The sequence below is a fragment of the Lynx rufus genome, unplaced genomic scaffold, assembly GCF_022079265.1.
Source record: "Lynx rufus isolate CCGP_SWC_20201006 ecotype Redwood Valley unplaced genomic scaffold, mLynRuf1.p SCAF_8, whole genome shotgun sequence".
Classification (NCBI taxonomy): domain Eukaryota; kingdom Metazoa; phylum Chordata; class Mammalia; order Carnivora; family Felidae; genus Lynx; species Lynx rufus.
The window spans coordinates 124,753,630-124,780,714 of record NW_025814896.1 but is presented as its reverse complement, the minus strand read 5'-3'; the positions used below and the strand labels follow the sequence as shown (position 1 = coordinate 124,780,714).

The 27,085-nt window shown below is 38.8% G+C and overlaps 1 protein-coding gene across 2 annotated transcripts in view; it reads right to left on the bottom strand.

Annotated features, from left to right (window-relative positions):
- Window positions 1-21,584, bottom strand: part of LDAH (lipid droplet associated hydrolase) — a 110,176-nt gene extending 88,592 nt beyond the window's left edge. The window contains exons 1-2 of one of the 2 annotated variants that reach the window (XM_047068142.1): window positions 21,502-21,584; window positions 6,900-7,055 (exon numbers count right to left, since the gene is read on the bottom strand). In XM_047068142.1, coding sequence (XP_046924098.1) covers window positions 6,900-7,053 — 154 coding nt within the window. In that variant the 5' untranslated portion in view covers window positions 7,054-7,055; window positions 21,502-21,584. The other variant, XM_047068143.1, reaches the window with a different exon arrangement.
- Between the last annotated feature and the right edge of the window lie 5,501 nt (window positions 21,585-27,085).

Genomic DNA, 27,085 nt, shown 5'->3' with positions numbered 1-27,085 from the left:
AGTTCTAATTATTCTAGGTATTAAGAAATTTTAAAAAGATTACAAAACTATATGCATACTTCCAATTATGATTTAAAATGTATATGTAAGAGTCTCTTACGGTTTGAATCCCTCCCTCCCTCTCTAACTTTGTTTTTTTCTCTTTTTTTTTCAATATATGAAGTTTATTGTCAAATTGGTTTCCATACAACACCCAGTGCTCATCCCAAAAGGTGCCCTCCTCAATACCCATCACCCACCCGCCCCTCCCTCCCACCCCCCATCAACCTTCAGTTTGTTCTCAGTTTTTAAGAGTCTCTTCTGCTTTGGCTCTCTTCCACTCTAACCTCTTTTTTTTTTTCCTTCCCCTCCCCCATGGGTTTCTGTTAAGTTTCTCAGGATCCACATAAGAGTGAAACCATATGGTATCTGTCTTTCTCCGTATGGCTTATTTCACTTAGCATAACACTCTCCAGTTCCATCCATGTTGCTACAAAGGGCCAGATTTCATTCTTTCTCATTGCCACGTAGTACTCCATTGTGTGTATAAACCACAATTTCTTTATCCATTCATCAGTTGATGGACATTTAGGCTCTTTCCATAATTTGGCTATTGTTGAGAGTGCTGCTATAAACATTGGGGTACAAGTGCCCCTATGCATCAGTACTCCTGTATCCCTTGGGTAAATTCCTAGCAGTGCTACTGCTGGGTCATAGGGTAGGTCTATTTTTAATTTTTTGAGGAACCTCCACACTGTTTTCCAGAGTGGCTGTACCAGTTTGCATTCCCACCAACAGTGCAAGAGGGTTCCCGTTTCTCCACATCCTCTCCAGCATCTATAGTCTCCTGATTCGTTCATTTTGGCCACTCTGACTGGCGTGAGGTGATATCTGAGTGTGGTTTTGATTTGTATTTCCCTGATGAGGAGTGATGTTGAGCATCTTTTCATGTGCCTGTTGGCCATCCAGATGTCTTCTTTAGAGAAGTGTCTATTCATGTTTTGTGCCCATTTCTTCACTGGGTTATTTGTTTTTCGGGTGTGGAGTTTGGTGAGCTCTTTATAGATTTTGGATACTAGCCCTTTGTCTGATGTCATTTGCAAATATCTTCTCCCATTCTGTTGGTTGCCTTTTAGTTTTGTTGGTTGTTTCCTTTGCTGTGCACAAGCTTTTTATCTTCATAAGGTCCCAGTAGTTCATTTTTGCTTTTAATTCCCTTGCCTTTGGGGATGTGTCGAGTAAGAGATTGCTACGGCTGAGGTCAGAGAAGTCTTGTCCTGCTTTCTCCTCTAGGGTTTTGATGGTTTCCTGTCTCACATTCAGGTCCTTTATCCATTTTGAGTTTATTTTTGTGAATGGTGTCAGAAAGTGGTCTAGTTTCAATCTTCTGCATGTTGCTGTCCAGTTCTCCCAGCACCATTTGTTAAAGAGACTTTTTTCCATTGGATATTCTTTTCTGCTTTGTCAAAGATTAGTTGCCCATATGTTTGTGGGTCTAGTTCTGGGGTTTCTATTCTATTCCATGGGTCTATGTGTCTGTTTTTGTGCCAATACCATGCTGTCTTGATGATGACAGCTTTGTAGTAGAGGCTAAAGTCTGGGATTGTGATGCCTCCTACTTTGGTCTTCTTCAAAATTACTTTGGCTACTCAGGGCCTTTTGTGGTTCCATATGAATTTTAGGATTGCTTGTTCTGGTTTCGGAAGAATGGTGGTGTGATTTTGATTGGGATTGCACTGAATGTGTAGATAGCTTTGGGTAGTATTGACATTTTGACAATATTTATTCTTCCAATCCATGAGCAGGGAATGTCTTTCCATTTCTTTATATCTTCTTCAATTACCTTCATAAACTTTCTATAGTTTTCAGCATACACATCTTTTACATCTTTGGTTAGATTTATTCCTAGGTATTTTATGCTTCTTGGTGCAATTATGAATGGGATAAGTTTCTTTATTTGTCTTTCTGTTGCTTCATTATTAGTGTATAAGAATGCAACTGATTTCTGTACATTGATTTTGTATCCTGCAACTTTGCTAAATTCATGTATCAGTTCTAGCAGACTTCTGGTGGAGTCTATCGGATTTTCCATGTATAATATCATGTCATCTGCAAAAAGTGAAAGCTTAACTTCATCTTTGCCAATTTTGATGCCTTTGATTTCCTTTTGGTGTCTGATTGCTGATGCTAGAACTTCCAACACTATGTTAAACAACAGCGGTGAGAGTGGACATCCCTGTCGTGTTCCTGATCTCAGGGAAAAAGCTCTGTTTTTCCCCATTGAGGATGATGTTAGCTGTGGGCTTTTCATAAATGGCTTTTATGATCTTTAAGTATGTTCCTTCTATCCCAACTTTCTCGAGGGTTTTTATTAAGAAAGGGTGCTGAATTTTGTCAAAGGCCTTTTCTGCATCAATTGACAGGATCATATGGTTCTTATCTTTTCTTTTCTTAATGTGATGTATCACGTTGATTGATTTGCGAATGTTGAACCAGCCCTGCATCCCAGGAATGAATCCCACTTGATCATGGTGAATAATTCTTCTTATATGCTGTTGAATTTGATTTGCTAGTATCTTATTGAGAATTTTTGCATCCATATTCATCAGGGATATTGGTCTGTAGTTCTCTTTTTTATTGGGTCTCTGTCTGGTTTAGGAATCAAAGTAATACTGTCTTCATAGAATGAGTCTGGAAGTTTTCCTTCCCTTTCTATTTTTTAGAATAGCTTGAGAAGGATAGGTATTATCTCTGCTTTAAACGTCTGGTAGAACTCCCCTGGGAAGCCATCTGGTCCTGGACTCTTATTTGTTGGGAGATTTTTGATGACTGATTCAATTTCTTCACTGGTTATGGGTCTGTTCAAGCTTTCTATTTCCTCCTGATTGAGTTTTGGAAGCGTATGGGTGTTTAGGAATTTGTGCATTTCTTCCAGGTTGTCCAATTTGTTGGCATAGAATTTTTCATAGTATTCCCTGATAATTGCTTGTATCTCTGAAGAATTGGTTGTAATAATTCCATTTTCATTCATGATTTTATCTATTTGGGTCATCTCCCTTTTCTTTTTTGAGAAGCCTGGCTAGAGGTTTATCAATTTTGTTTATTTTTTCAAAAAACCAACTCTTGGTTTCATTGATCTGCTCTACAGTTTTTTTTAGATTCTATATTGTTTATTTCTGCTCTGATCTTTATTATTTCTCTTCTTCTGCTGGGTTTAGGCTGCCTTTGCTGTTCTGCTTCTATTTCCTTTAGGTGTGCTGTTAGATTTTGTATTTGGGACTTTTCTTGTTTCTTGAGATAGGCCTGGATTGCAATGTATTTTCCTCTTAGGACTGCCTTCGCTGCATCCCAAAGCGTCTGGATTGTTGTATTTTCATTTTCATTTGTTTCCATATATTTTTTAATTTCTTCTCTAATTGCCTGGTTGACCCATTCATTCTTTAGTAGGGTGTTCTTTAACCTCCATGCTTTTGGAGGTTTTCCAGACTTTTTCCTGTGGTTGATTTCAAGCTTCATAGCATTGTGGTCTGAAAGTATGCATGGTATGATTTCAATTCTTGTATACTTATGAAGGGCTGTTTTGTGACCCAGTATGTGACCTATCTTGGAGAATGTTCCATGTGCACTCGAGAAGAAAGTATATTCTGTTGCTTTGGGATGCAGAGTTCTAAATATATCTGTCAAGTCCATCTGATCCAATGTATCATTCAGGGCCCTTGTTTCTTTATTGACCGTGTGTCTAGATGATCTATCCATCTCTGTAAGTGGAGTGTTAAAGTCCCCTGCAATTACCACATTCTTATCAATAAGGTTGCTTATGTTTATGAGTAATTGTTTTATATATTTGGGGGCTCCCGTATTCGGCGCATAGACATTTATAACTGTTAGCTCTTCCTGATGGATAGAATCTGTAACTATTATATAATGCCCTTCTTCATCTCTTGTTACAGCCTTTAATTTAAAGTCTAGTTTGTCTGATGTAAGTATGGCTACTCCAGCTTTCTTTTGGCTTCCAGTAGCATGATAAATAGTTCTCCATCCCCTCATTCTCAATCTAAAGGTGTCCTCAGGTCTAAAATGAGTCTCTTGTAGACAGCAAATAGATGGGTCTTGTTTTTTTATCCATTCTGATACCCTATGTCTTTTGGTTGGAGCATTTAGTCCACTTACATTCAGTGTTATTATGGAAAGATATGGGTTTAGAGTCATTGTGATGTCCGTAGGTTTCATGCTTGTAGCGATGTCTCTGGTACTTTGTCTCACAGGATTCCCCTTAGGATCTCTTGCAGGGCTGGTTTAGTGGTGACAAATTCCTTCAGTTTTTGTTTGTTTGGGAAGACCTTTACCTCTCCTTCTATTCTAAATGACAGACTTGCTGGATAAAGGATTCTCGGCTGCATATTTTTTCTGTTCATCACATTGAAGATCTCCTGCCATTCCTTTCTGGCCTGCCAAGTTTCAGTAGAGAGATCAGTCACGAGTCTTACAGGTCTCCCTTTGTATGTTAGAGCACGTTTATCTCTAGCTGCTTTGAGAATTTCCTCTTTATCCTTGTATTTTGCCAGTTTCACTATGATATGTCGTGCAGAAGATCGGTTCAAGTTACGTCTGAAGGGAGTTCTCTGTGCCTCTTGGATTTCAATGCCTTTTTCCTTCCCCAGATCCGGGAAGTTCTCAGCTATTATTTCTTCAAGTACACCTTCAGCACCTTTCCCTCTCTCTTCCTCCTCTGGAATACCAATTATGCGTATATTGTTTCTCTTTAGTGCATCACTTAGTTCTCTAATTTTCCCCTCATACTCCTGGTATTTTTATGTCTCTTTTTCTCAGCTTCTTCTTTTTCCATAATTTTATCTTCTAGTTCACCTATTCTCTCCTCTGCCTCTTCAATCCGAGCCGTAGTTGTTTCCATTTTATTTTGCAGTTCATTGATAGCATTTAAAAAAAAATTTTTTTTTTTAACATTTATTTATTTTTGAGACAGAGAGAGACAGAGCATGAACGGGGGAGGGTCAGAGAGAGGGAGACACAGAATCTGAAACAGGCTCCAGGCTCTGAGATGTCAGCACAGAGCCCGACGCGGGGCTCGAACTCACGGACCGCGAGATCATGACCTGAGCTGAAGTCGGCCGCTTAACCAACTGAGCCACCCAGGCGCCCCATTGATAGCATTTTTTAGCTCCTCCTGGCTGTTCCTTAATCCCTTGATCTCTGTAGCAAGAGATTCTCTGCTGTCCTTTATACTGTTTTCAAGCCCAGTGATTAATTTTATGACTATTATTCTAAATTCACTTTCTGTTATATTGTTTAAATCATTTCTGATCAGTTCGTTAGCTGTTGTTATTTTCTGGACGTTTTTCTGAGGGGAATTCTTCCGTTTCATTTTGGATAGTCCCTGGAGTGGTGCGGGAATGCGGGGCACTTCCCCTGTGCTGTCTTGAATAACTTGCGTTGGTGGGCGGGGCTGCAGTCAGACCTGATGTCTGCCCCCAGCCCACCGCTGGGGCCACAGTCAGACTGGTGTGTGCCTTCTCTTCCCCTCTCCTAGGGGCGGGATTCACTGTGGGGTGGCATGGCCCATCTGGGCTACTTGCACACTGCCAGGCTTGTGGTGCTGGGAATCTGGCGTATTAGCTGGGGTGCATGGGCAAGGTGCATAGGGGCGGGAGGGGCAGGCTCAGCTCACTTTTCCTTCAGAGATCCGCTTCGGGAGGGGCCCTGCGGCACCGAGAGGGAGTCAGATCCGCCGGAGGGATGGATCCGCAGAAGCACAGCTTTGGGTGTTTGCGGGGTGCAGACAAGTTCCCTGGCAGGAACCGGTTCCCTTTGGGATTTTGGCTGGGGGATGGGCGAGGGGGATGGGCGAGGGAGATGGCGCTGGGAGTGCCTTTGTTCCCTGCCAAGCTGAGCTCTGTCCTCCGGGCTCAACAACTCTCCCTCCCGTTGTCCTCCAGCCCTCCCGTTCTCTGAGCAGAGCTGTTAGCTTATAACCTTCCAGATGTTAAGTCCCGCTGGCTGTCAGAACTCATGGAGTCCGACCCCTCCACTTTTGCAAGCCAGACTTCGGGGGCTCTGCCTTGCCCAGTGGGCTGCCCCTCCACCGCCCCGGCTCCCTCCCGCCAGTCCGTGTAGGGCGCACTGCCTCACCGCCCTTCCTACCCTCTTCCGTGGGCCTCTTGTCTACGCTTGGCTCCGGAGACTCCGTTCTGCTAGTCTTCTGGCGGTTTTCTGGGTTATTTAGGCCAATGTGGGTGGAATCTTAGTGATCAGCAGGACGCGCGGTGAGCCCATCGTCTCCTACACTGCCATCTTCCCAGGATCCTCTTTTTTTACTCTTAAAAACTGAGAATAAACTGAAGGTTGATGTGGGGTGGGAGGGAGGGGAAAGTGGGTGATGGGCACTGAGGAGGGCACTTGTTGGGATGAGCACTGGGTGTGGTATGGAAACCAATTTCATAAATTTCATATTAAAAACAATAAAAATAAAATGCATATGTAATACACAACATAATATACATAATATAAATGCACTGAAGAAAAACAAAAAGCCCAGCCACTAAAGTACTAAGCATGGTTGTTATCAATAGTTTGAGTGATTTTATTTCTTTCCACAAAGCTTTTTATATTTATCAAATTCTCTTTAAAATCTGAAAAAGTTGGGGCACCTGGGTGGCTCAGTCGGTTAAGCGGCCGACTTCGGCTCAGGTCATGATCTCGCGGTCCGTGAGCTCGAGCCCCGCGTCGGGCTCTGTGCTGACAGCTCAGAACCTGGAGCCTGTTTCAGATTCTGTGTCTCCCTCTCTCTGACCCTCCCCTGTTCATGCTCTCTCTCTGTCTCAAAAATAAATAAACGTTAAAAAAAAAATTTAAAAAAAAAAATAAAAAAATAAAATCTGAAAAATCCACATTTTTAAACTTACCTGTAATAATAAAAATAAGCAGCTTAGGCCTGTTGGCTCTCTGCTCATTGAAGAGGTTAGTCCAGGGCCCACATTTTAGAACCTGGGTTTCAACTCCACAACATAAAATGAATTCCTCATGCACAGGAACTTCCTCCTTGATACTGGAGTCCATTTCTAAATGAGAGGAGAAAAACAATAAAATGAGTTGCTAAAATGTAAAACCTTGGGCCAAAGACAATATTCAAGCATTTTTTAAAAAAGGCAAATTTCAATAAACACAAGCATATACGGTAGGTATATGACCACTCATCTATTCTGGATTATAGGATCACACACACACAAAATTAAAACAAACCACAAGAGTAAGGAGAAACAGGGAGACACATCTTCAGTGAAGTGAAAGACTTCACAGGAGTATGAATCAGGATCAGATTAGCCAGAGATCCTGCTAAATATCCTATAACACCTAGGATAACACTCACAACAAAAAAATTATCTAGCCCAAAAGTCAACAGCGCCAAGATTGAAAAGCCAAACCAAACCAAACAAAACCCTACTCTAATACTAGGTGCCTATAGAGTACAGTTTGTCCAGCATTTGGTTGGCTGCAATGTGTTTCTTCTTTCTCTAGCTCTCTATTCTGGCAGCAGCAGCAATGTAGCAAGAGTCCCAGATAATACCTCAGACCAGGTGGCTGCTCCCTGCACCCTCTCCTCAGCTCACATGCACACTGAAGAGCCAGCCACCTGACCTCTGTCACACACAGTAGGCTGGAAGTGCCTTGCCCAATAGAGCTCTGGGGTGCTTAAAAAAAAAGGAAGCTTCTTCAACTCCCCATTCCAGCAGTAACCAAAGCAGTGTCCCAACTTCCTCTGTACCTGCCTATCAGCCTCAACTCACTTGGAGTTGCTCCTGTGGCCCTTTCATGCAGGCACCACACGCTCCAGACCTCACACCTACACCAGCACCCTGGTTCACTCTGCACACCCTCCCACCAGTCTTGGTTCACGTCCTGACGTGGCAACTGTGGATCAGCTTTGGCGCAGGCAACCACCAACTTTCTCTACCACACACTGGGTTGCAACCACACCTTTTAAATAAGATCTAAACCCACGTTCCCACTTTGTCTCTTCTTGGGTACTTTCTCTCATCCCTAGGGGATCTTTAGAGTTTTCTTTATACAGTAACTTTATAGTTTCTCTTCTTCCACAGCTTAATAATTCCTTATATTAAATTAACCATGTGAGTTACTGTGTGGCTTCTGTCTCTTGAATGGATCTAGAGTGATACATCCTGCATTGTCTATCCAGATTTTTTTCTTCAAATCTTTCCCATCTTAGACGTAGCTCAAATCCTACCTCCTACTTGAGGTCTTCCCTGAACTCCTCAAATAAACTCTAAACTCACAGCAACTTTCTTTAACATAAGTCAACAGTGGTAAAGGTAACCAGGTAAACTTCACCTGGTAATCTATGCACTTGTTATTCATGTCATGCCATACTCTCATAGCACAACAGTCAACAAACTCACTACCGGCACCACCCAAACCTCCCCAGATTGACAGCCACCTTAGGTTAAGGTAAGGATTGGACACAGGAAGGAAGAAAACATTAACATACACCCCAATCTCCATGTGTAACCCAAAGTCTAAAACTTTCCCAAATAAAACGACTTAGAAAATAAAAAAATTATTACTCAAAAAGTGGGGACTCCTCTTCATTCAAAATAAATTGACTAAATAAACGAAAGTATCATCTCACATTTTCTTAAGTATCGATCTTTAGTTCACGAATACATGTCACTGTACTCCAATCTCTGAAACTGTCACAAAACAGAGTATATTTATAAAGCTCTTATGACATTTATAAAATGTTGGAAACAATGAGATTTAACTGTTCTATACTACATTAAATTAGAGTACCATCCAAGAAGACACTGGATAAACGGCATACTTGCACTAGAAGAGAATGCAAAGTTATTAACTATATTCTATTCATAAATACTTAACTTCAAGCAAATGACATGTTGGGAGTTTGATTAGCCACAAAATTAATGAGAATTCAAATAGATAAGAAACTCAAACACAGTCTGTAAAATCTGGAAAACAAAAAATTAATTACACCTCTAAAATACCTCAAATAAAATACAACTAAGAGACCTGGAGTAAACCTATGTATTACAGAGCATCTTTTTTTTTTTTTTTAATTTCTTAGTGTTTTTATTTATTCAAAAAAATTTTTTTTAAATCTTTATCTTTGAGAGAGAGAGAGAGAGAGAGAGAGAGAGAATGTGAGCAGGGGAGGGGCAGAGAGAGAGGGAGACACAGAATCTGAAGCAGGCTCCAGGCTCTGAGCTGTCAGCATAGAGCCCGACGTGGGGCTTGAACTCACAGTCCGCGAGATCATGACCTGAGCTGAAGTCGGACGCTCAACGGACTGAGCCACCCAGGCGCCCCAACAGAGCATCTTTTAATTTTACTCACACTTATGTTTCTGATTCCCACATAGCCAATAATAATAATAATAATAATAATAATAGAATAATAAAAAATATATAAATAAATGAAAAGCAAAGGAAACCCTAACAGTAAGAAATTTCAAGTTCTTCCTTACCTAAGAATCCAAGGTGATTTGGTCTGCAAACAAGTGTCCAATTAAGAAGGGACAATGTGTTCTAAGTATATAATAGTAGAGGCTGATGGCCCTACCTACAAACACAGCCTATAAGCAATCTTAAATGAAATCAGTTTTGATAACCAGCAAGACTTAGGGTGGATAAAAACCAAGTGTGAATACAATTTGTGTAATTTAGGTAAGCTTTACTTACCTAAATATAGGTGTTCATCTGTTTTTATTAATGGGTTTAATTTTATTTAGAAAAAAAAATTTCCAATTAAATCTTACACAAACCTAGACAATATATAAAACAGAAAAGCAGCATTTGATCAGTATAAATTTTACTGTTCAAATTTATAATATTTATTTATTATAAAGTCAGCCGGTGAGACAGTGAGGCTACATTAATGAACAAAAATATTTGCAAGTGGAGTTATAAATGAGTCTCATTTAGCTTTAGCATCCAAATCCAAACAACATTCGCATTTCATTTTGGCTACTCAATAAGAATTCTGCTTTATTCATGCATGTAATAACTGCAAATGATAGAAGTATTTTTAAAAAACTTGTGTCATACAAAACAAAACACAATAAGGTATCACCTCACACCTGTCAAAATGGCTAAAATTAACAACACAGAAAACAAAAGATGTTGGTGAGGATGCAGAGAAAGAAGAACCCTCTTACGATCTTGGTGGGAATACAAACTGGTACATCTACTCTGGAAACCGTATGGAGGTTCCTCAAAAAATTAAAAGTAGAGGGGTGCCTGGGTGGCTCAGTGGGTTGAGCGTCCGACTTTGGCTCAGGTCATGATCTCATGGTTTGTGAGTTCAAGCCCCACAGCAGGCTCCGTGCTGACAGCTCAGAGCCTGGAGCCTGCTTCGGATTCTGTGTCTTCCTCTCTCTTTCCCTCTCCCCTGCTCTCACTCTGTCTCTCTCTCTCAAAAATGAATAAAAGTTAAAAAAAAAAATTAAAAGTAGAACTACCCTATGATCTAGCAATCGTATTACTAGGCATTTACCCAAAGGATACAAAATACTGATTTGAAGGGGCACATCCGCCCCGATGTTTATAGCTCCATTATCAATAATAGCCAAATAATGGAAAGAGCCCAAATGTCCATCAGCTGATGAATGGATAAAGAAGTTGTGCTATATGTATATAATGGAATATTACTTAGCTATAAAAAAGAATGAAATCTTGCCATTTCCAATGACATGGATGGAGCTATAGGATATGCTAAGCAAAATAAGAGAAAGACAAATACTATGATTTCACTTATATGTGGAATTTAGAAAATGAAACAGATGACAGGGAAAAAGAGGCAAATCATAAAACAGACTCTTAACTATAGAGAATAAACTGAGAGTTGGAGGGAGGTGGGTGGGGGGATGGGCCAAATGAGAGATGGGTATCAAGGAGGGCACTTGTTGTGATGAGCACAACCAAATATGTGTTGCAATGTCCAGATAGTCTTCAATTAAAGTACACTAACTTTGAAACAGAGGTAGTAAGATGATTTTCTTTCAGAGTTAAAATACTAGGGCTGTGTTAATGTCCCACAACTACACAGAGCAGAGCATATACTTTGCATGTACCTGAGCCCTGACTGACAGTTAATTAATGATGTTTCTGGGCACTAGTACTAAAACTTGTAGAATATTTAGTGACTAAACAAGTGAAAATTGAATTTTTTAAGTCCCAGTGATGAGATGTAAAATTTGTAATTGTTTTCAAAACACAACATAAGAAGTACAAATATGTACAAAAACAGCAGCAGAAGCTTTATTTAAAGTTCTGTTAAGTTTTTAGTTACTCTATTAATGAACGTTAACATACTGGAGAACTCTATGAATCTGGTGAGTCTGGGGGTTGTTTTAAATTTAGTTTAAAACGTACATTAGAATTAAGTTCAATCCCATGTTAGCAAGGAAAGCCTTGCTTGTGTTGAAACCATATGAAAAGCTAGAGAAAAAACAGTACTGGAAAAAAAATCTGTTAGAAAAATCAGTAACCAATAAAAGAACTGCTCAAGAATGTGTAATAAAAGAGGAAATAGAGAATATAATTAATATAAATATAAGAAGAAAGCAGAGAAGTAATACAGACCAAGTGTAACAAATAAATAAAAAAAAATAGTAAAACTACTTAAGCCCAAATATAACATAATAAATTAAATGTAAATAGACCAATTACACTAATTAGATAAAGGCAAAGATGATCAGATTGGATAAAAATAAAACAAGTAATTGTGTGCTACTTATAAATAATACACATTAAGAATAAGGATACATAATGTATAAAAGCAAAAGGATGGAAACAATAAACCATGGAAATACTAATCAAAGAAGGGATGGTATAGTTATACTGAAGTCAGATTTAAAAAGTAAACTTTAAAGTAAGAAGCACATGAGACATAAACAGGAACATTTCAAAAAGTCAATCCACCAGGAGACCATAACAATTCTAAGTAAGTATGTACATAATATTTTAGCCTCCAGAGATAAATTAAAAATTAGCAAATGTAAAGGGAGAAATAGATTGGACCACAATCGTGGTAGAGGATTCTGACATTCCTCAGTATCTGAAATAATAAACAAAGAAAAAAGCCAATAAAAATATAGAAAACTTGAATTACATAATATTTATATTAACATAATTAACACAATCAGCATGTGTAGAATTCCATACCACATAATTGCAAAATGCACATCCTTTTCAAGTGCACATGAACATTTACCAAAACTGACCATATACTGAGCCATACAGCAAGTCTCAATAAATTTCCAAAAAAATGAAATAATAGAATATGTTCTCTAACCACAGTGGAAATTAGATAAAAAAAACAAAAATAATAAGAAAATCCCCCAATTTTTGGAAATTAAGCAACAAATGTCCAAATAACTGATGAGTAGGGGAAGAATTCACAATGTAATTGAAAACTAAGTAATAATGAAATAAATAATGAAAATAAGAAATTTCAATGTATGGGATGCAGATAAAGGTATGACTGCAGGAGAATTTAAAGTCTTAAAATGCTTTCTAAAATATTAGGGAAAAAGGGCTGGACATTAAAGATGTAACTATTTATCTTAAGGAGTTAGGAAAACTAAATGAATCCAAATAAAGAAAAATAGAAAAAAGAAAATAATAAAGAACAGAAGTTAATGGAATAGGAAAAAAGTTTACATTTGAGAGGATTAACAAAGCCAAAAGGTTAGCCTTTCAAAAGAGTTACAAATAAATGCGCCCCTGAGAAGACTCATAAAGAAAAAGGGCACAAATAACCAATAAGATGGGAAAAGAGGCTATCATTCTAGGTTCTATGGACATTAAAAATATAATGGAGTTATATCATCAAAATGATAAAGAATATCATGAAGAATTTTATGCCAATACATTTGATATGGGCAAATTCCAATACAGACAAACACAAAAAGGCTAGAAGACTCTTAACAGTCCAATAGCTAGTAAAGACACTGAGTCCATAATTCCTGGGCCAGAAGAGAGTCAATGCTTAGGGAAGAAATAACACCAATCTAACAGAGTTGCCCGGAAAACAGAAAAAGAGAGATCACTTCCTAACTCATTTTATGAGCCCAGCGTATCTTGGTATCAATACCTGACATTATAAGAAAGACAAGTTACAGGCCAACCTCGCTCATGAACATAGATGCAAAAACTCTGTTCAAAATATTAGCAGACCAAATCCAGTGATTCATACCATGGCCATACATGACAATCAGATTGTGTATATATCAGAAATGTGAGGCTGTTTAAACATTCAAAATTTAGTCAATTTACTGCATTAACAGAATAAAGGAGAAAAGCCATATAACCATCTCAACCAATACAGAAAATACACTTGATAAAATCCAATAAAGAATCATGAAAAAACTCTTTAGAAAAAAAAGAAAAAAAGGGATCTTTCTTGATGAAATATAAGTATCTATAAAAGAAGCCTACAGCAAACATTTTATTAAGGGTGCAATGCTGAAAACCAACCCTACCCCCACCTCCGACCCCAAAGTTTGAGATCAAGACAAATCCGCTATCAACACTTCTATTCTGTGTTGTACTTGAGGTCCTAGCCAATACAATAAGACACAGAAAAGAAATAGAAGTATGTGAATTGGATAAAAAGAAAGCAAGCTGTCATTATTCACAGACAAGATCATATATATTTTATGAGTGTTCCAGTTACTCTTGCTACATAACATATTACCCCAAAATTTAGTGGCTTAAAGCAACCATTTTACTATATTCATAGATTCTTTGGGTCAGGAATTGACAAATGGCAGAGCAGAAGAATAGCCTATCTCTAATCCATAATGTTGGGGACCTTTGCTGAGAAGACTCAACAGCCGGGTGTGTGATATGTACACTGGGGGCAGGAGATGCCATCTGGAAGTATCTCTATTTACATGTCTGATGACAGATGCTGCTGTCAGATAGGTTTTGGCCAGGAACACCTGCACTGGACAACTCTATGTGGTCTTTCCACATGGACTATTTTGGGCTTGTTCAGAACATAATGGCTGAGTTTCAACAGCAATTGTCTCAAGAGGACCAAACTAAAACAGTAACCTTTTAAGACCTAGCCTCACAAGTCACATGGCATCAGTGGCATGTTAGCCACAGCCTACCCATATTCAGAGAGGAAAAATGAACCCCTCTCAAAATGAAGCATGTCAAAGTCATTGCAACAAGAATATGTGGTATGGGAGTTATTGTGGCCAACTTTGGAAAACACAACCTACCAAAATAAGTTAAACAAAGATACATAAATTTCGGTTCTGCAGAACTTTTCAAGTTACACTAATAAGAATTTTTGAGCCTTTAAGAGAGGGACAGAATATACATACAACCTTCTAAAAGCTGATTTGACCAATTTTGTCAGTGGTGATCGTATTAACTTTTCCCTTTAACGTCTCACTCTCTTTTTCTGAACAGTTTGGGAAAGTGTTGAAGGCACAGGAAGTCTGATGGTTTTTAAAATGGGGAAGGATTTGATTAATGTAGTTCTTTTATTTTTAAAAAAAAATTTTTTTTAACGTTTATTTATTTTTGAGACAGAGAGAGAGACAGAGCATAAACAGGGAAGGGGCAGAGAGAGAGGGAGACACAGAATCAGAAGCAGGCTCCAGGCTCCGAGCCGTCAGCCCAGAGCCCGACGTGGGGCTGGAACTCACGGACCGCGAGATCGTGACCTGAGCTGAAGTCGGACGCTTAACTGACTGCGCCACCCAGGCGCCCCAATGTAGTTCTTTTAAAAAGACTGTGAAAGACGGAGAAAAAAAACCCCAGAAGAATACACTAAATCTTGGATACTATCAAAAAAACCTAAGCAGGAAATGAGGCTGGGAATAAAGGAGTTGAATGAGAGACTAGAGTCTTAGTAATGATTCTGTGTGACAAGCCAGGGAAGGGTGAGTGCAAAGTTGACTTAGATTCTGATGCTAAAGATGAGGAGAATGAAAGCACTAGTCCACACAAAGGGGAAATACTGGGGAAAGGAAGTTAGTTGGAGGAAAGGAAGCTGATTCAGTTACGAACACAGCAAGTTTCAAGAAAATAAGTGACAATACCGGAAGAAAGTGGGGCCCACAGAGCTAAAGCTCCAGAAAGGTCACAGTAGAGAGATGATTTGCCCAGCTCCTCCTTTTTTTTTTTTTTTAAATAAATTTCTTTCTTTATTTTTTTTAATGTTTATTTATTTTTGAGACAGAGAGAGACAAAGCATGAACAGGGGAGGGGCAGAGAGAGAGGGAGACACAGAATCTGAAGCAGGCTCCAGGCTCCGAGCTGTCAGCACAGAGCCTGACGTGGGGCTCGAACTCATGGACTGTGAAATCATGACCTGAGCCGAAGTCAGACGCTTAACCGACAGAGCCACCCAGGTGCCCCTGCCCAGCTCCTTCTTAAAGAGCTCCTTTGTCTTGGCTTCTATGATACCTCCCCATCCTCACTGAGAACCTTTTCCTCCTCCATTGCCTGTACCCAAAGGTTCTGCCCCAGGCCCTCATCCCTTTGAGTGCTAACTACTGAGCATTTTCATCTGGGTGCCTCACTGATGCACCAAACTTTTATAAGTGTCAAAAATTAAAATCATCTTGTTTCAAAAATAAACTCTACAGATCCCATCCTAGATCCTGACTTTGTTGTTACAGAGAGTACCATTATTCACCCAGTCACCTAACTCAAAAGATTCTTTGACAGCTCCTGCTGCAATTTTGGGGGAGGGGAATTTCCCTAAGCAAGAAAAAAAAAAAAAAAAAAGCCAGCTAAAAAATGAAAAGGAACAAATAGAAACAGGCATGAACTAAGAAGATATGTAAAGTCATATAAGCCACAGGGGAATGTTTCCAGAAAGTTAGGAGCTGGTAATGAATTTTTAAAAACATACTAATGTCAAAGAGCAAAAGAAGTGAGGCAATAGTAAGAACTCACATTTTTTTTTTTTTTTTTTTTGGGACAGAGAGAGACAGAGCATGAACGGGGGAGGGTCAGAGAGAGAGGGAGACACAGAATCGGAAACAGGCTCCAGGCTCCGAGCCATCAGCCCAGAGCCTGACGCGGGGCTCGAACTCACGGACCGCGAGATCGTGACCTGGCTGAAGTCGGACGCTTAACCGACTGCGCCACCCAGGCGCCCCAAGAACTCACATTTTAAGAGTACTTTCTATAAACCAGGCACTGTGCTAAACACTTTATACATATTGTCATCACTTAACCCTCACAACAAATCTTATGAGATGGGTACTACTGTTTCCTCCCTCTACCCCAACAAAACATGTGAGAAGAAAATTGACTGAAAGATACTAAGGAATTTGCATAAGGTCACACAACCCGTAAACTGGACTGTGGTAGAGTCAGAATTTGAACCCAGATGTCTGAATGACTCCAGGGGTCATGTTCTTTGTTTGAGAAATTTTACATACACACGCACAATTTCATTTGAATGTATAAATGAGATATATACTGAGATTTTTAAAAAATGGTCAATTACTTTTTAATCTTTTATATGCCTCATTTCTACCTCTTCTTTTCACGTCCATGCATATTACTCCTAAACTCAAGTTACTAACTCAGTATAAGGTCTTCCATATCTTTCTATAATCACATATACATAAACATTTATATGAATTTTGATAAATATGAATTGTCAGTATTTGGTAAGTAGGAGCATATTATACACACTCCGATGTATTTTACTTTCATAATAACACACAAAAATCCTGCTAAGTCAAATAGTGTAACTCCAATTCATTATTTTAAATGGTTCTATAATATGGATACACTATAATTCATGTGACCATTTCCCTGCTGACAGGCGCTCCACTGACTCCCAGTATTTTGAGACAATGTTGCCATAAGTACTCTTAAATCCCCATGTTCTTACATATATCCATATACACCAGTTCTTTTGTTTCTAATGGCCAGATTCCCAAGTGTGGAATTCCTGGGTTGAATTTTAATAGGTGTTGCCAGATGGCTTTCCAAAAGGGTGTAAGAATCACATTTCATCCAGCAATCTAGGAAGGGATCTTTCCCTCTATAATCCTATCATCAGTAAGAGTTACCATTATTTTTAATTCTTTTAAGTCTTCGGGTATAAAACATCGCACTCTTTAGTTTGCATTTCTCTGGCTGCTAGTGCATTTGAACATCTTCTCATGTTTGCTGGGCTTTTGGACTTTGTTTTCTATGAATTGTCTATTCATATTCTTTGCCAACATTCCAAATGGGTTATCTTTTTATTATTGACTTGCAAGAGAATTTTGTATATTGCTGACCCTTGGCCCTTTTCTGGATTCCTATATTTTACATACAGCTTCTTAGATGTTTATTTTCATTTTTGTTATTCTAGTTTTTACATTTAAAGTGTTAATCCACCTATAAAAGTATCTGCTTTGTTTTCTTTAAGATAATACCATTTAATAAAGAAAACATCTTTTCCTCCACTGAATTAAAATACAATATTTTTCACATAATAAATTTTCATATTTACCGGGACAGAGTTTCTTAACTACAGAAATACAAAGCACCTTATAGTCAAACTTCAGAAAACCAAAATAAGGGAAAAAAATCTTTAAAGGAGCCACAGAGAAATGACAATAGTATCTATAAGGGAACAGTAATTAGAATGTCAGATTTCTCATTAGATATCAGGGAGGCCAGGAAAATGTGGCACAACATTTTTCAAGTGCTGAAGGAAAAAGACTATCAACTACAAATCCTGTATCAAGAAAAACGACCTCTCAAGAATGAAGGGGAAATAAAGATATTCTCAAATGAAGAAAAACTAAAGGAATTTGTCCCTTACAGACCTATCCTTTTTTTTTTTTTTTTAATTTTTTTTTTCAACGTTTATTTATTTTTGGGACAGAGAGAGACAGAGCACGAACGGGGGAGGGACAGAGAGAGAGGGAGACACAGAATCGGAGACAGGCTCCAGGCTCTGAGCCATCAGCCCAGAGCCCGACGCGGGGCTCTAACTCACGGACCGCGAGATCGTGACCTGGCTGAAGTCGGACGCTTAACCGACTGCGCCACCCAGGCGCCCCATTACAGACCTATCCTTAGGAAGTTCTCCAAACAGAAAGAAGTAAGTGAATAACGTTTAACTTCAGAGGAGGACGAACAATGGAATGATTAAAAGCAATGGCGAATATAAGGGACTATCCTTCTCCTTATGAAGCTCTTAAATCATATTTGATGCTTGAACCAAAAGTTCATAGCATTATTTGATGTGGTGCTCAATGTATATAGAGGAAATAGGACAATTACATATGAAACGTGGAAAGGGTAGGGGCGCCTGGGTGACTCAGTCAGTTAAGCGGCCGGCTTCAGCTCAGGTCACGATCTCACAGTTTGAGCCCTGATTTGGGCTCTGTGCTGACAGCTCAGAGTCTGGAGCCTGCTTCAGATTCTGTGTGTGTCTCTCTCTCCACCCCTCTACTGCTCATGCACACACTCTTTCTCTCTCAAAAGTAAACATTAAAAAAAATTTTGAAGTTGAAAGTACAGAAAAATGAATGGAATAAAGAGCAGTTTTTTGAAAAAGATCAATAAAATCAATAAAACTCCACTAAGATGAAAAGAGAGAAGACACAAATTACTAATATTAGGAATGAAATAGGGGTTTATCACTAAAGACTCTAGAGTACCTGTGGGTTGATAAAAGACAAAACCAGACAAAGACAGCACAAAAAAAGAAAGAAAACTACATACCAATGCCTGTCATATCTATACCTTAATAAAATATTAGCAAAAAGAATCCAGCAATGTATAAAAATTATTATATGCTATGATCAAGTGGGATCTATTTCAGGTACATTTAACATTAAGAAATCAATGTAATCCTCCATATCAAGATGGTAAAGAAGAAAAATCATATCATATAAATTAACTAAATACACACCATGTGACCTAGCACAATTGCATTCTTGGGCATTTATCCCAGAGAAATAAAAACATGTTCACACAAAACCTTCAAACAAAGGTTCATACTAGTCGTAATTGTAATAGTTCACAACTGGATACCACCCATATGTCTTTCAACAAGTGAATGGTTAAACAAACTATGGTAAATCATACCATAGAATACTACTCAGCAATAAAAAGAAACAAACTATTGATACACTCAACAACTTGAATGGATCGCAAAGGAATTAATACGAAGTAATCTCAAAAAGTTATACACTGTATGGTTGTGTTTATACTACATTCTTGAAACAGACAAAATTAAAGAGTTGGAGAACAGACTAGTGGTTTCCAGGGGTTAAGGACTGAGGTAGGATAAGAAGGTTGTGGCTATAAAGAAAATGGTGGTTATATGAAGCTATATACACACACAAATGAGTGTTTATGGAATGGGGAAAATCTCAATAAATTCTGTAGATACATTAATGTCAATTTTCTGGTTTAAAAAATTATACTATAGTTATACAAGATGCTACCATTGGGGAACATTAGTTGAATGGGGCATGGGGACCTCCTTATATATATTTTTTTGCAACTTCCTGTCAATATATAATTTATGTCAGAATAAGAAAGTTTTTGAAACTACACATGTACTTATTTAATTGCAATTGGTATAAGTGGAATTAAAGAGAAAAACCAGGAATCTTACCACACAGTCACATGTAAGCTTCAAAACATACAGCTGCAAGTCAACACATAATAGATGCATAAACAGAACATTTTTAGTCTGCTTACTATTAAATTTATATTCATTTCATCTTTCTCCAAATAACATATTAGAGGAAGTCATCATTTTCTATATTGACTTGATGATAATCTCACCAGTCACAACAAAACCACCTTCTTTGTAATTCTTTTCATTTGTGCAGTACATTCTCGTCCTCTCTTCTGACTTTAACAATGCCTGCACGACAGGACGTACAACTGATGTTATGTTATTTGTCCAAGGTTATGGGGCTTTTAAATGGCAAAATCAATTCTATAGTCAGAAGACTCCTATTCCAGTATTTTCCAGTCACATAGCACTCTGAAATTTTATGTAGTACTATAGAATCTGAGTAAATAGCACAGTATTGTAGGAGAAAGTCAGAGAAGGAATGGGCATGATGCACATTATACCAAAATCCTGCAGGCGTTCACCTTTAGGTGGAAAAATGGGGGATGGGGGGAACCAAAAGAGACTTTCCTATTTATCATTTTAGAAAGAAGCTTTAAAAAAAAAAAACTTCATGAATAAGATTTCAGAGATTTTCCCTAAGTTTTCTGGGTTTCTTTTTGTTATATCTATCTCTTTCATCACAGGGATTTGCTCTTGGAACAAAAGTGGCTAAGAACTACGGGTTCAGATATAGACTATGAACTCTTCCAGTGTTTGGCATACAAGACACAAAGCAGGTGCTCTGTTACTACTTGTGAGAGGAGAAATGAATTTGTGAATCAAAGAATACATGTCTCATCTTGCCTTGTGTGAAAAAATAAAAAAAACTCAAGGGTAAGAATTTACAGTTAAGGCCTTAGGGTGAAGAGTGATTATAAAGCAGTGTGAGCACAAGATGCCTGCTGCAAAGAACATCTAGAGAGCTGTGAAGTGGGTGTGGGTATGGGTGTGTCATTCGGTAACAGTGGATGATTATGGAGTGTTTTTGTGTGTAAAACACTGTTCTAAGTGCCACAAGAATTATCTTGTTTGATAAGACAATCTTAACAAATGGATACCAATGTATCCCATTTTACAGATGAGAAAAATTGAGGCACAGACTCCTTCTTTAAAATACCATGATGCAGGGCAAGCAGTTGAGGCAACTGAAAGCCCCAACGGTTTCCCCAACATGCTACATTCTAAGTTCAAAGGAAGGAGCTCAGTTCTGACGTTGGTGCCACAGAAAAATACTTGAGCAACTAAGACTGAACATCAAACATGTGGTAGGGAAGTGTCAAGTTCAGAGACTGGCCCATGAGTCAATACTCAAGGGTACCTGGTGTAACAAATTTGGAAGAGGATGGGGGGAGGAGGCTGATCCGACGGAGAAAACTGAGGTCAAACGAAAACAGCCTTTAATGACCCCGCCGATGGATAAGTGGGATGCTCCAGGGAAGACAGTGACTAGTCCAGGGCTAGTTAGAGGCTTAGAACTCTTAGAATTTCTTAGAACTGCAAGAACTCTGATCTTTGTGGAGTCTCCGGCCCAGACTGGCCCCTGCTAGTCACTTCTTCCCGGCCAACTGCCCAATGTCCAAGCCCCTACTCCCAAAAGGGCCTCCATAAACGTCCCGCAGGCAGGCTGCAGTTAGTACAAATGGCTCCTTACCGCGCCCATAGGAGCGACTGCTGGGACAGCATCAGAGTGGATCCGAACCTCGAGCGGTCGCAGCAGTTATTTACGCCCTGCGGGCCGTCTGGCCCAGGGCAACCCAGGCTCTACGAGAAACCACACAGAGGAAGGTCTCTGGCTCCCCTGTGCCCGCTTGCCCGTCTGTTCTCGTGCAAAGTCGTCCCCCCAAGGCAATGCCTCACCTGTCAGCCTAGAAAACAGCAGGCTCTATCGCAACGTTGCTGCTCAGGCGGCACTCGGAGCGGAAGTCCCGTCTACCCTTACGTCATAGCGCGGCGCCGGGCACCACTGCGGAGAGGCGGTCCTTTGAAGACGCGCGACGTTCTCAGGTTTGCGAGGCAGTTGAGCGTGGGTTGGGGCGTGTGTTTCCTGTTCAGCGAGAGCGTCGGGAGGGTGTCGCTGTTCTTGACCTTTGTCTTCCTTTTCATTTGAATGTTATCCTCCTCTTATTTCAGTCAGTCTCGTTTGCTTCTTCCCTTACCGCGTTGTCCTCCCTTCCTCCGTTAATGGTTTCGTCTCTTTCTTTCCCTTACCCATATACATAGGAAAGTTGATTCTCAGTGGACCTTGTTTGTTAGCATTAAGAGGGCCAGCCTCTGCTACTCCACACTTTAGAAAACCGTGGAAAATGTCGATTCCAGAGGTATTTCGAACTTAACGTACCCAAGCTCCATGAAGACATTTACACTGATCTTGTGAACTGTTGCATTCTCAGTACCCAGCGCATAGTAGCTGATCCGTGTTCATCTGTCCAAAAATGCAGTAGTGAATGTGACGTCGTTTTATAGCCAGGGAAGGAAGCAGACAAGTAGGCTGGCAAACTAGTAATCTTACCCACAGTTAGGAAAGAAGCTTTGATTCATTTGTATTCAACATTTCAGTGATAGGACCACCATCCAATGGGTTGTTAGCAGTGGACTGGTACCTCTTATTCATTACCTCTCCATTTTTCAGTTTTACTTCCTTGATAACAATAGTTAATGAGTTTAGAAAAAGCCTCTCACTTCCTAAGAGGTTTTTTTTTTTTTTATGAATTAACTCATTTTTAATCCTCCGAACAGCCCAATGAGATCAGTATTAACATGTGACCATAGAATCTGGCAACACAAATACACAAACTAAATGAGTGATTACATTGCAATGGCATTACATATGTTCAAGGTATTTTTTCTCATCACTAATGCACAACTCAGTGTGTGCATTTCAATGAACATGATTAACTAATGCAGCCTTTCTTTGAATCCTTGTGAATACATTTGTGGTGCTTTGCTCAAGTGATTTATGTCTCTGATTTCATTAAATAAGCCTATGCCAGAAAACCTAACCAAGAGAGTTCAATCACTTAAAAACAAAAATCTCTTTCCAGACTGATGGACACTCTATGATTATCTCCATTTTTATCTGCACGATAAAGTAAGGCACAGAAAATTAACTTGTCCAACCTCACTTGGCAGAGCTGGATTCTACAACTCTATATGGTACATCATGCTTGGATGAGTTCCCACTCCCTCTGCTATTGTTGAAGCACTTACTCTTCTATACCTGATTACTTGAAGCAGCCTCATTGTTTTCCACATCTTCTTGCTGTTTCTGGAATGCTCATGCTGTCTTCATGAAAGCTTTCATTTGTTTTGTGCACACTCTTCCCTCTGTCCAGTATGCTCTTCTTCCTCCATTCCCTAATCCCTCCACCAACCCCCCCCTCAACTGCAACATATGATGCAAGATTCACTTTGGAATGGCATTCCCTGGTGCCCCAGGTATGGTGAGGTCCCTCCTTTTTAGTCCTATATCACCATTTATATTCTGTTAGGTTGCTTATTTGTCTTCAGCATTAGACTGTGAGGTCCTGGAGGACAAGTACCCCTTCCTTCTTTTATCTTTGTATTCTCTAGGTCTAGAATAGGGTATGAGACATGGTGAGCATTCTGTAAAGCTGTGTTCAGATGATTCTGTTCAAGTAGTGGAGTGGAGTGTGCTGTGAGGCTTATAGGATCCATTTGGCATTTATTCCAGGTAAACTTGCATTGTGGAATTTTTATGTGAGTATCTTTTTCCACACTGGTTTCCTGGTCTAATTAAGAAAGAGACTTCCTTGCAAATTGTGCTCCATACAGTCCTTGAATAAAGACTGTGTTAATATTCTTATGCATGTATTAATTTATTTGAAGGTCTGGGTATTTTGAAATCAAATAATCTTTTCTAGTTTTATCCTCCATCAATGCTTATGAAATTTAGTGTGCATAAGAGTCATCTAGAGAGTTTGTTGAAACAGGGATTCTTACTTAGTAGGTCTTTAGTGGGGCCTAGAATTTGCATTTCAAACAAATTCAGAGATAATGCTGCTGCTACTGCTATTTCTCAGGTCATACTCTTTTCATGGCTCTGCATTATATGGTAGTCATAGAGAAATGCTTGGTGGGAGGACAATCGTCTTGATGTATAGTGATTTGTACCTAAGAATATGTATAATTGTCATCACTTCTAGCATTTACAACAGATGATCCACAAAATATTTTTGTGAAATGGATTTGCACTGCAGCATTCATTTATTTATTCTTTAAAAAAATATATATATACATATATATATACATATATATATATATATATATATATATATATATATATATAATATATATTGCCTGCTGTGTGCTAGGTATTGTTTCAGATGCTAGGGACAAGAGAGAAAGATCTTTGCTTTCTTTTTTGTTGTTTGTTTGTTTATTTATTTATTTAGTTAGTTGTTTTTAATTTACCTCCAAGTTCGTTAGCATATAGTGCAATAATGTTTTCAGGAGTAGATTCCAGTGATTCATCCCTTATGTATAACACCCAGTGCTCATCCCAACAAGTGTCCTCCTTAATGCCCCTTGCCCATTTAGCCCATCCCCCCCACCCACAACCCCTCCAGCAACCCTCAGTTTGTTCTCTGTATTTAAGAGTCTCTTATGTTTTGTCCCCCTCCCTGTTTTTATGTTCTTTTTACTTCCCTTCCCCTATGTCCATCTGTTTTGTATCTTAAATTCCTCATATGAGTGAAGTCATATGATACTTGTCTTTCCCTGACTGATTTATTTTGCTTAGCAGCGTACCCTCTAGTTTCATCCATGTTGTTGCAAATGGCAAGATTTCATTCTTTTTGATTGCTGAGTAACGCTCTATTGTATGTATGTATCTGTACATATATATGTATATATATATACACACACACCATATGTGTGTGTGTATATATATGTACATATGGTGTCCATATACATATACATACATATGAATGGATAAAGATGTGGTGTGTGTGTATATATATACATATATATATATACATATACACATATACATATATACATATGGTGTATATGTGTATATATGGTGTATATGTATATATATATATGCCATGTATACATATATATGTATATATATACATATACACATCATATATATATATATATATATATACGCACATATATATACATGTATATGTACACACACCACATCTTCTTTACCCATTCATTCGTCGATGGACATTTGGGCTCTTTCTATACTTTGGCTATTATTGATAGTGCTACTATAAACATTGGGTGCGTGTGCCCCTTCGAAACAGCACACTTGTATCCCTTGGATATATACCAGGTAGGGCAATTGCTAGGTTGTAGGGTACTTCTATTGTTAACTTTTTGATGAGCTTCCATATTGTTTTCCAGAGTGGCTGCACCAGCTTGCATTCCCACCAACAATGCAAAAGAGATCCTCTTTCTCCGCATCTTCGCCAACATCTGTTGTTGCCTGTTGTTAATTTTAGCCATTCTGACTGGTGTGAGGTGGTGTCTCATTGTGGTTTTGATTTGTATTTCTCTGAAGATGAGTGACATTGAGCATTTTTTCATGTGTCTGTTAGTCATCTGGATGTCTTCTTTGGAAAAGTGTATATTCATGTCTTTTGCCCATTTCTTCACTGGATTATTTGTTTTTGGGTGTTCAGTTTGGTAAGTTCTTTATAGATTTTGGATATTAACCCTTTTTCTGATATGTCATTTGTAAATATCTTCTCTGAGAAGGATCTTTGCTTTCTTGAAGGACATCAGATAATTGAGAAAGTAAGAAAGAAGAAAGTAATAAAAGAAAATTAGAGGACAATGTGAAAGAGAGTGACTAAATTAGGTTGGGCAGTCAGGCAAGTATCTGCACTGACCTAAATGGTAAGAAATCAGCCAGAAGATTAGTGGAAGATAATTCTTACATTCATTCTCATTCCCTGTGTGTATTTTATTTATTAAAAAAAATTTAATTCCAGTGTAGTTAACACATAGTGTTGTATTAGTTCCAGGTGTACAATACAGTGTTTCACTAGTTCCATACATTACTCAGTGCTCATCATGGTAAGTGTACCCTTAATCCCCTTCACCTATTTTACCTACCTCCCCTCTGGTAACCATCAGTTTGTTCTCTATAGTTAAGAGTCTGTTTTTTGGCTTGTCTCTTTTATTTATTTTTTCCTTTCTTCATTTGTTTCTTAAATTCCACATATGAGTGAAATCATATGGTATTTGTCTTTCTCTGACTGGTTTAATTTGCTTAGCATTGTACTCTAGATCCATCCATGTTGTTGCAAATGGTAAGATTTCATTCTTTTTCATTGCTAAATAATATTCCATTGAATGTATATGCCACCACTTCTTTATCCATTGATGGATACATGGGCCACTTCCCTAATGCGGCTATTGTAAATAGTGCAGTGATAAACATAGGGGTGCATATATTCCTTTGAATTGGTGTTTTTATTCTTTGGGTAAATACCTAGTAGTGCAATTCCTGGATCATATAGTAGGTATATTTTTAATTTTTTGAGAAACCTCTATACTGTCTTTTAATATTAGCTGCCTCGTATCTTAGAGTACCATCCTTCATCCACTGCTCTATCTAAATGCTTCCCTCCTCCCCCACAGCTTTAAATACCATTTATAGACAACTCTCAAAGTCACATCGGCAGCCTAAACTGCTCCCATAGGTTCCAGGCTTATAGATCAGATGGCCTCCCTAACATCTCCACTTGAAAGCCAAATAGGCATCTCAAAGTTAACATATCCCACACAGAATTATTGATTTCCAACTCCAAGGGCAAGAATGCATTCAGATCTCAGTACAAAGTTGAAACAGGACCTGAAAAAGAAAAACAAACAGTTGGGAACTGAGGTAGAATTCTCTCCTGACTTCACTTCTCTCTGGACATCTGTTTTGTCATCATTCTTCAATCCCTAGGCTACCTGAAAGTATATGGCTGTTCATGGCTCATGGAATCTGTGTTTAGATGAGGAGTCATCAGTGCTGTTCAAATAGTTTCTACTTCCTACCTTCTAGGCATTTGCTAGGAATGCACTTCCTTTATACTTGGGGGTGGAGAGTGTGAGGAGGAGAGAGACCAAGAGGATGTGAGCAGTTCTGTCCAATGAGTTGTGAGGAAAAATGTTATGTCACTTCCAGGCTGAGCAGTTGATTCATTGTGTGAGATCCTTCAAAGTTTCAGCTTTTTCTTTGGCACAGTGATGACAACATTCAAGATGGTGTCTGTCCCAACGGGCTGTATCCTTGAGTAGCTGCTGTTGCATAAAGCCTTCTGATCATTCTGGGATGAACACACAGAAGAAAGAAATCCACCTTTGTGTTAATTTTGGTGTGGTTATGGTAGTACATTGTAGGCTGTGCAGACTGACACACAGGGACAGCCACACAGGGAGGCTCTTTCTTCTCACTCTCTTGATTTTAATTCCAAAT